This window comes from Octodon degus, unplaced genomic scaffold (assembly GCF_000260255.1).
Source record: "Octodon degus isolate 3935 unplaced genomic scaffold, OctDeg1.0 scaffold00284, whole genome shotgun sequence".
Taxonomy (NCBI): Eukaryota; Metazoa; Chordata; class Mammalia; order Rodentia; family Octodontidae; genus Octodon; species Octodon degus.
This window is the reverse complement of record NW_004524860.1, coordinates 60373-70864: the sequence shown is the minus strand read 5'-3', so window position 1 is coordinate 70864 and position 10492 is coordinate 60373. Positions and strand designations below refer to the sequence as shown.

The 10492-nt window shown below is 42.2% G+C and overlaps 1 gene segment (V, D, J or C); it reads right to left on the bottom strand.

The window, feature by feature from the left end:
* Window positions 1–6745: 6745 nt before the first annotated feature.
* On the bottom strand, window positions 6746–7232 carry LOC111814262. The segment is given in 2 exon segments: window positions 6746–7065; window positions 7151–7232. Coding segments are annotated over 2 exon segments (366 nt in total).
* Between the last annotated feature and the right edge of the window lie 3260 nt (window positions 7233–10492).

Below are 10492 nucleotides of genomic sequence, written 5' to 3'. Positions count from 1 at the left end.
GGAAAGTGAAACTTTGGATAGGAGGAAGTGTTTATGGTGTGCTTAACACTATACATAGAGGATACGATCAACTCTGGAATGCAGGAGTGGAGCTGTGATTTCCTCCTGAATAGAGGTTCTCTGTAAAAAGTTAATTTAGTTCTTATACATCAAATTACATCTTAGTATTGTGGACAGCAGGAAGTTTTGAATTAGGTCTACAGACTAACACAGCCCAATTTAGGTAGTTAATACCTCTGTTAAGTGAGGTGCTCACAATTGTAGATGTTCTCAGTTTGTTTCAGGCATTAAAGAGGGTGATAAATAAAATATGGAGGTCTAGATATTATACAATTCATACCCTGAGCCACAGCTACCCATGAAGTGGCCAAATGCTTAACCCAATGTGAGTAACAGCCATGCCATGAGAAGATGTCACAGGCAAAGGATGTCATGAGCAGCCTGGGGACCCTAGAGCAGAGACATCAGGCTCTCTATTCACGTGACTCTTGGTCACTGAGTATGGATGACTCCATAATGATGACTTTCAACTAGAAACCCTAAGATTACCTTAGCAGAGACTTTGTAGGCATTCAGAAGTCAAAACACAAGGCAGGAGAGATAGCTCAGAGGTCTAAAGCACTTGCTTAGGCAAGCTTAGCCACCACATGCCATGCCAGCCCAGCCCTCATGGCAGGCTATGCCAGCCCAAAAATAAATAAATAAATAAAAATGGGGAAACTCTAGAGGCTCTGTGAAAGATGACTTTCTGAGTTTTCTAATGTTGTAATATGAATCAACAGTAAACAGCTAGAAAAAAATTGATAATTAAAGACTGACTTTAATAAACAATACTTTTTTTTTCTGAACCGTGGATTGAGCTCAGGCCCTTACATATGCCAGGGAAGCGCTTATTCCACTGAGCCATCTCCCCGGCCAAACAATAACTTTCTAATGTGTGAAATGTGAATGAACACATTAACATTGAAGGCCCTGAAACACCAAAGCAGGCAAAGGGGAAATCACACCACACTGGAAATTCAGAATAGAGCAAACATCACAATTATATTTCAAGGTTTCAAAAGAAAACATACTATGATTAATGCCATGATGTTAATTATGGCATTAATTAACATGGTAGAAAAAAAAGTAATAAAGAACAAAAAAAAATCTGCAAGCATACCACGTGCTCATACAAAGCTGCTGCTAAACACTGACACTGACCTGCAGGATGAAGACTTACCTTAGAGTACAGTGAGGCTGTAGCACACAGAACCTGAGGTGGTGGAGTCAGGAGGCCATGAGTCCACATCACTGTCCCTAGAACCTCCCTGTGAGCTGCCTCTCTACCTCCCTGACAGAGCTCCCTGCCTCTGACTGGAGCAGAGCAGAAAGGTAGATCTTACAGAGCAGGTAGAAGATCTTACTGCCATTTCATAATAACTAAACTACACTATTGAAATTTTAAAACGTGTAACAACACCCATAGAATCAAAGAACTGGATGCCAGGGCTATCCTCAGCACAGAGGAATCAGCGCAAATGGTGGGTGGAGAACTACACAACTCCAATAGTGTGTGAACACCCTGACTAACATGAATTATGGTTTCAAATTATGCAGAATAAAAGGCTTCACCTCAACTAGAATCGGGAAGAATGTGTCTGTGAGAAGAGGACAGAATTGCAGTCAATCAAAAACCATTTTGGTAGATAAAGTTTCTACACATAAAACACTAAAAAAACAATAACGCAGTCACCCGAGGTGAAAAAAAATTGCATTGAAAAGAAAATTCTGTGCTAAATTTAATGAGATAGAAAGGAAGAGTGAAAGAAGCCTGACTATGAAAACATGTGGGACCAGAGTCACAAATGTTCCCTGGAATCTCTGTGGCTGATACTCCAAATAGACTCTTGTCAAGTGAAACACTATGAGCTTTTTTCCATATCTACCACGAAGTTGGATCCCTACAGCAGTGTGTGCTGAGAAGCTCCTGTTGGTCCTGAGCACTCACACATGGAGGTTTCTATCTGAAGTCTTCTCACTGTGCTTACTTCACAGTACTACATGGCTGAGTCATCTATGGTCACAGAGTTCAGGGAGAACTGATTCTTGGCTGTGTCTCCAGAGATGAATATGAGGCTGTTAAAGACTGTACTGTAGCTAGTGCCAACACTGTAACTTATGACCCCCATCCACTGCAGGATTTTTTCTTGGGTCATACAGATCCAGTTCTACCCATGACCACTGATTGTGATGGAGACTCGAGACTGAGAAGGTGATGCGCAGAGCTTCATCCAGCCAGGTCCTGACTCTTGAAGCTGCGTTCCTAGCACATGGCACCTAGGGCAAGAAAACCGTGCTAGTTATCCTTTTTCATTCCCTTCCCAGGGAACTGTGTCTAATACTGAGGACACTCACTATGGAGACGAGTGTTTGGGCACAGAATGTATCCTAGAAGCCTCATCCTCCAGACCACACCCCAGACTTCCTATAGTAACTTTTGGAAGACAGTTGTGAGCTCTGACAGCTGAAGAAGGGAATCTGAGGTGACAGTTGGAGAGCAAACTTGCATGTGTGGTGTTTCCTTCTTAAACAATGGAGAAGGGCCAGGAAGATAGTGCAGTGGCATAAGGGCCTGCCTGACAATGGCAAGGTGCTGAATTTGATAACTAGTGCCCAAAACAAAACAAAACAATCTTTGAATGATGGGCAGACAGAGGTCAGGATGTTTCTGGTCCTGTTATGCTGCTGAGAGGAACCTTTTTCCCTGAAGTGCTGTTTGTCTCTGTGACCAGGGAAACATAGATTTCAGAGGAGTGGGAGCATCAGGCAAAGGTATAGTGCATCCCTCTGCTCCAAAGTCCGCCTCCATGCTTACCCTTCTGTCTGCCTGTGTTCCAGCCCCACCGCTTGCCTCCCATCCAATCTCTGGCTGCTGCTTCCTCAGGACTGAAGTGAGCACAGCTCCCTCTGTCTCTCCATGACTTATCTTCATGGAAGTCAGACGTGCTGTCTGGGAGCTTGCTTCACTGACAGTTGCTAGGATCATGAGCGATCCACCTGCCTCCTGCCACACATCCCTGCATCAGATCCAGAAGAAACTGGATATAAAGATGTGTTTCCTGTGCTGATGTCAAATACTGACTTTCTAGTCACTTGGGAAGAAAAGGAGCCCATGAGTTTTCCCAGATGGCACTGAACAGATACTGTGTGATCATTCCTTCTTGTTATTGTTGTCTGGGTGTCATTCATAAACTCAAAATACTTTCTTTGTGATTGATGTCCACTAGAAAAATTATGCTTTATTAACATCAGGCATGTGATAATAATGACCCAATTATTCAAAATTTATACAAGTATTTCAATCATGTTATCACCTTGTTTATTTTGTCTGTTGGTTTTAGGCTTACCTTTAACTCAGTATATAGTCCATGCTGGCCACAATGCGCAATGATCCTTCTTCTTCCACTACTAAGTATATGGGTTACAGGTGTAAGACACCCTACCTCAATCAGCCATTTCTTTGTTGATGTTTTGATTTGTTTTTTGAGCAAGAAAAACCTTAACCTAGTGATTATCTTTTTCACTCCTTTATTTGCTTGTCTGGACACACTAGTATCACAATCCTCTGTTCTCACTCTTCTCCTCTAAATCTTCCCTAGAATCTGTATTCCAAACACTTCTGTTTTCTCTATTTTTTCATTTTTCTTCCCCATATTTGTACTCGTGTTTTAACATGATAAGGCTGAATGAAACAATTAATGATGACATTTTCTCCCAGAATTGAAAGTTACGATATAAGTTTGACACGATCACATGTAAGGCATTCACTCTTAAGAGTTACATAACATCTGAACTAGAGTAAAATTGTCAGATCTCACCTTATTCATGGAAATCTTCCTTAACATCTTGGGTGGACATTTCCAGAAGATCATGAGGAAGCGTGCCAGTGCACAGCCATAGCCACTTTACAGCACAGCATGGGCAATAATGGATGCTCGGGTCTTTGACTATGTATTGAACACCACATAGGGTATGTGCCATGTCATGCTAGGAAAGCTTTATTGATTCTCCTTGGAAAATTACTCAGAACCAGTGTGGGCTTCCCCACTTGCCCTTCAGAGCCAGGATGAAGAGGAGGGATCCTGCCCTGCCCAGGCAGCCATCTATACATGGCTGTGAGAATAGACGCAATTTCAATCTTCTGTTGAGGCTGGGTCTCTGAGCCTTACTCACATCCACAGTTCCTCTAAGAGCAGGAAGGGGCTCTTTCTTTTTTTCTTTTTTTTTATTTTAAGAAATGGTCTACAGGGTGTTCAGGGTCCCACTACTAGATCGGACTCAGAGTGATCCACCTGTTTACAACATCCCAAGAGCTTGGATTACAGGCACACAGCACCACCTACAGTCTCATTTACCTTTTCAGCATGTCCTGGGGACATGACCCATACTGCAGGCCCAGGGATTGAAACTCTGGCCCATGCGCCTGCTTGCAGGTACTTTAATCTTTTGAGCTATATGACTGGCCTTACTAATGATTCTAAATAAAATGGCTAAATTTGGCAAATAATGTGTTTTATATAACTTTAATCTTTGTTATGAGAAATACATAATCTCCTTTGTCACTTTTCAAGAAAAAAATAAATGACTACTAAACTCAGTGCCCAGACTGCAGTGTGGATTTCTAGGAAGTTGGAAAATGAAGATCCAAAATACCCAGCATGGAAACGCACTGTCATCTAAACTCTGAAACTACTGAGTAACATTTTAGACAGAACCAAAAAAAAAAGTTAAAATAAAATAAAAAAGGGCCAGGGAGATGTCTCAATGGAATGAGCAGTTCCCTAGCAAATGCGAGGCCTGAGTTCAATCCCCGGTTATGCCTAAATAAATAAATAAATGAATAAATAAATAATAAAATAATACTTTAATGCTTATTTCCACTTCCATAGGTTTATTTTTTCAAGGTAGTTTGTAGAAAAACATATGTTTATACAACTGTTTGATACACATCATTTAAAAATGCTAAGAAAAAAACATGGAACCAAGAAAAACACTCACATTTTAAGGGCAGCAGGACAATTATTCCCTGCCAAGGGGAATAGAAAATGGTCCTTCCACTGGGAAAGCTTTTCCATATTTCATATAGCTGTGAAGATAACAATGGACAGAAGAATGTGAGGTGGTCACAGAACTAATCTAAGCGTGATATTCTCCTGTACCTTCTGATGATTCTTGCACCAGCTTCATCTCCTCCAGCTCTCCTCTGTGGATGAAGACTGCTTGTAGGCACAGCTGGGACCCCTGCTTAAAACATCTTAAAAGGAAGCATATGAACCGTCGGCATTAACCAACCATGTAGTGGAGGCCCCAGGAGATTCCTCAGGAAAGAGCTCAAGAGCCAGCCTGGCCAGCTGAGCTTCTACCAGGTGTTCTGTCTTCACACCCTTCTGTCTGGGATTCCACTCCTTGCCTGCATAAATGGCCACCTCCTACTCCAAGACATCACAGGCTGCTCCTGGTGATCACCTGAATAATTTGGACACACATGAAGCCTGCGGTGAAAGCATATCATTAGACATTTATCCAAACATACTGAATGCACAGCCCAAGGGGTGAACCCATATTAGCACAGTGACCGTAGGAGTTGGTGGTATCTTTCTGTAGGCCCAAACTCTTGGACAAAGGGCATGCAGCACAGGTTGTTGCTAGAGGGGCACGTTGTATACATGAAGGATAAAGAGATTCCTAGAAAAGTTCTCTACATTACAATCAAATTTACAGTGACTGTGAAAATGCCCTGTTTTTAAACTCTGCTGAATAAAAATGCAGCAAGTCTTGCTATGTTGTACAGAGTACAAACAACACTATCACGTGATTGTGAAGCTTTGCTCTAAGATATCGCTCCAACTGTTTGAAATTCAGTTGTTTCTCAGTTGGCAAATGCTTCGGTTCCCAAAGAAGTCAGTTTACAAACAAAAGTATTATATAAATTTTGCTTGCATCAGTGAAATTCACATGAGTTAAAGCACAATAATGGTATTCACAGTCAATGTGAGTAAGAAAAAAAATCCCGGAATCCTGGAAGAAATTAATTTCTTGAACTGAAGCACAACTGTATGTGTCCTTACAAATATGTTCTGGGAATTCCTCCAGTCCAGCTTTGTTAGCACAGAGATTTCTCTGTTTCCTGTAATTTACATGGATGGTGTGTCAGATATCTTCTTGTTATGAGGACAAAATTTCAGAGAACTAAATTAAAGAAGAAGAGGTTTATTTACCTTACAATTGGTAAAGGGCTCAGTTCTTATTTGCCTGGGTCACGGCAGCACAGTGCATGCTGTACAATAGTACCTACTGGTGGGAGATACCAAAAACAAGAAGAGGGCAGGGGGAGAATGTCTCTGCCTCTTATATTGTATGCCAGCTCAACACAATAGGGCCGGTATAGAACTCACACTCATGATCCACGCATTAGACCAAAACCAAATCACAAACACTAGATTAATCCACGCTCAAAATCCCATGATCACGATAGCATGAATCTTTGAAGGGACATCAGACACTAACCATAACAAAGGCTACTGTAGTGGACAATCACACACTTATTCCATTCAGTTAGGGTGCGTAGCTGGATTTTTTCCTGTTTCCCATCCTCAGTTACTTCACCAATTTTCTGAGCATATCTTCATTCTCATTATCTCTGTCACTTCATGATCTAGGCAGCTGCTTCTCGTTCTGGGTTTCTGACACATGCAGGATGTGGTCACCACACTGTGTGTCTTGCACAGTAATACACGGCTGTGTCCTCAGACTTCAAGCTTCTCAGCTCCATGTATGCTGTGCTGGAGGACGTGTCAGCAGTGACAGTGACTCTGCCCTGGAGCTTCTGAGCATAATTAGTATAACCATCACTTGGGTCAATGTTTCCTATCCATTCCAAACCCTGGCCAGGACTCTGTTGCACCCAGCTGATCCAGTAACTGGTGAAGCTGTATCCAGAAGCCTTGCAGGAGACCTTCACTGAGGCCCCAGGCCTCTTCAGCTCAGCCCTGGACTGCACCAGCTGCACCTGGCCATGGACATCTGAAAGCAGAAAACAAAACTTGAAGGCAGTGTCCAATGACAGCTCTGGTCACTTTGTCAGGGATAAGATTGAGGATTTTCTTACTTTTCACAGTTGCCACCAATAAGATGATTTTCCACATCCAGTCCATGGTGAGGAGCTGTGCTCTGGGGATTTCAGTGGAAGACAGAGGTGGTTGTAGAATGCTCTGGGTCAAGACTGATCCATATTTAAATTGTAAGGCTCTGGTTATTTGCATATTCATGAGGCAGGCAACTGCTTAGCTTTATATCTGCTACAGTCTGGAGACAGGGAGTAAATATTCAGCAGAGAAGCTGGATTTCAGAAACATCCTGTCAGGAAATTGTCTCCTGCCACTCTTCCCAACTTTTGTATGCAACCCTCCCTCCCTGAGAATCAAGCCACCACAGGAAGGCCGTTCTCTGAGCATAACCTTAAATGATCTGTAAATCATCTGAGCTTTGATTTGGCCATCAGTGTCCTTGATGCTAATCAGGTGCATTGTCCTCGACCTACCTGTATCAGGTATCAGAGGAGCTCAGAGTTGACTCTTAGTAAGGATCACTACCCATTCCACATTTGTACATAGAATAATCTATAGATTCCTCTCATTTTAGTCTAAGCTTTAGGGATGGTTTCTGAAGCACCTTCCTGGAGTGATGATGTTCCACGTGTTCTACAGAAAGGCCACTGGTCCACAGACAAGTCCTGTGAGGTACAGTGTAGGGCTGGGTTTCTAAGCCAATCATGGATAGGACTTGAATGTAAACACTGATAACTATTGCTAAAATTTTGCCTAACAGTGTGTATTTATTTTGTGAGTCTCATTTACACTGAAACAAGCAGAATTTTGGATTTCCCAGAGATTGTAAATTGGTATCCTCTTCTTCTCCTCTTTACCCATCATTTGATCTACCCATCGTTTGATCTACATAGTCCATGTACCTGTCACATGCTATGACCCTCAGTATCCCTGCCATACATTCATTCCTGAATTCAACACAAACACCTGATAGTGAAGATCATGTTCCCATATTCAGTGTCTCTTCCAACGCAGTGCACCTTTACAGCATTAATAATTCATCCTGTGTTTAATTTCCTTACTTCTAAGTCATACAAAACACTAGAACCCCACATGTTGAGGTCTGCTTGAAAGACTGACTTAAGTAAACTCATCTTGTAAAACATTTATCAAAGGTGTGTATGCATTATAAACTTTCAATGTTGGTTGATTTTTTGAAAGGAAAAGACACAAGCTTCAGATGAACTTGCTAGCACTTTCTCAACGAACGCCAAACTACACCAGTTCATTGTTGGTGCTGAGTACCCATATTTTCTCTAATCTCAGACAGGTCCCTATCCGGGACATGGGTAAACTTTTAATGATAAGTGCAGGGCATAGAAAGTATTCAATAAGCTTTTTAAACTTTTTCAGGGAAACCATGGTCTTCTGATACATGTGATGAAGACTCTCTTACTGACCCTGATATGCTGCAGAGAGACCTAAGCTGGTGAGAGAAAAACAAACTGGGGCTTACCTACAGGAGGTATACTCATCCCTCTGCCAGGGGACCTGCAGGTCCCAGGGTCAGAAACATCTCTTCCCCATCAACCCTCTCATGAAGCACAGCATAATCCATCTGCAACTTCTCTGTGCAGGGTCTCCTCTGGCAATATGATATTAAGACAGAGGAAAACACAAAGGGTGATGGGAAACTCTCCCCAGCTTCCTTCTCTGCACCTGCTGGTGGGACATTTCCTGGTATGCTTAGCGCCCCCTACTGGTCGCTTTGCCCCTGAAGAAAGTTTCTGAGTGGGCTGCATTGCTGTCCACTCACAGTTTCTCTGGCCTAGTAATGCACAAGGGCATCCTCAGTTCTCAGAATGATTCATTGTAGGTAGAGTGTGTCCTTCATCTTGTCTCTGAGATTATCAATTGGCCCTGCATGGAGACTGCATAATATGTGTTACCTCCACAGATTACTAATAAGAAAGACCCAGTCTTCTCCTCCCTAAAGCCTGGAAGAAAAAGCTCACACTGTAGCTACTTATGGGACTCCAGACTGTAAAACATAGAGTCCTCAGGCTACATCAGGGCTCCCACACTCCTGCTGCACCTGACACAAAACACCTACAAACACAGTATCATCCTCCTCAGAATGTCTCCTAGGTTTCCTTTTTATCCTATTCCTGTACAAGTGCATATTCAGGATCTTTTATTGTCCATAAACTATCATTAAAAATTTCAAAGTAGAAAACAAGGCTTGACTAAAATCCTTGTAGCTGTGTTCAATAACACCACTGATGGGAACACCAGGATATCCAGGTTTGGGCTCCACTCCAAAGGTGCAGTATCAGGGCTGGACTGGCTCTTATCAGCAGATGGAGGCCCTATTGCCACATCCTGTTGCTTCACAGACAGGTCTGGCGATGAATGCCTCACAGAGGGCAGCACCCATAGCAGAGGAGAGAGCTAGGAATTGTGTAATAATGACAGCATTCAAAAAGTGGTGATTGGTCAGGATGTGATATGTCTTGAATGTCTTTTTTTTTTTTCTAAACTGGGGATTGAACTCAGGCCCTTGTATTTGCCAGGGAAGTGCTTAATTCACTGAGCAATCTCCCAGCCCCTCTTGAGTGTCTTTTTTTTCTCTTTTCATATTTATACACATACACAAGTCATGCAATTTGTGTGTTAATGGTCTTTGTTTTATAATCATGTAAAAATATGAAAATGTCATAATCAGTTGTGTTTTCTATGCAGGACTTGATGCCCTGAAGATGGTGCACTCATTTCCTGGGCCTTTTCTTCCTTCAATTGTAAACACAGTGCTTACTGATCCAGTACCTGCGGTTAGAGGGAGGCTCCTGGTGAGGCTTGGAGCTCCCCCTCTGGCAGTGTCAACAAGTGTGTCATCCTTGCACTCTGCTGTTTGGTGAAGGAAACAGAATCAGCATTGACACAGTTACTAGTTCTACCACTGTTGTGGAGAAAAGGTCCTTGGATATAACCGTTTAATTCTTTTCATTCTCTTCCCTTCTCATCCCCTTTCCTCTATTTGTTTGTTCTTTTTCCTGTTGCAAAATATGTAGGATCTAATTAATATTATCTTATATTTTCCATTTCCTTAAATATTTTGTTGCTCAAGCCCAGCCAGGGCCTAATCCCTGTGGCATGCTGAGGGACTGAGACTGGGCATGGTGGTGCACACCTGTAATCTCAGTGCTTGGGAGGCTAAAAACAAGAGGATCACTGCGAGTCCAATATGTGTAGTAAGACCCTGTAGAGGATAAATAGTGTATTATTTAAGTTAGTTGCTATTTTTTGTGATACAAACTTGCAATTTTTTTACAGAAATAAAATAAAAGCAGTTAATAATTCTTTATGGGTGAGCGAGATACCTCAGCAGACTAAGCACCTGCTTA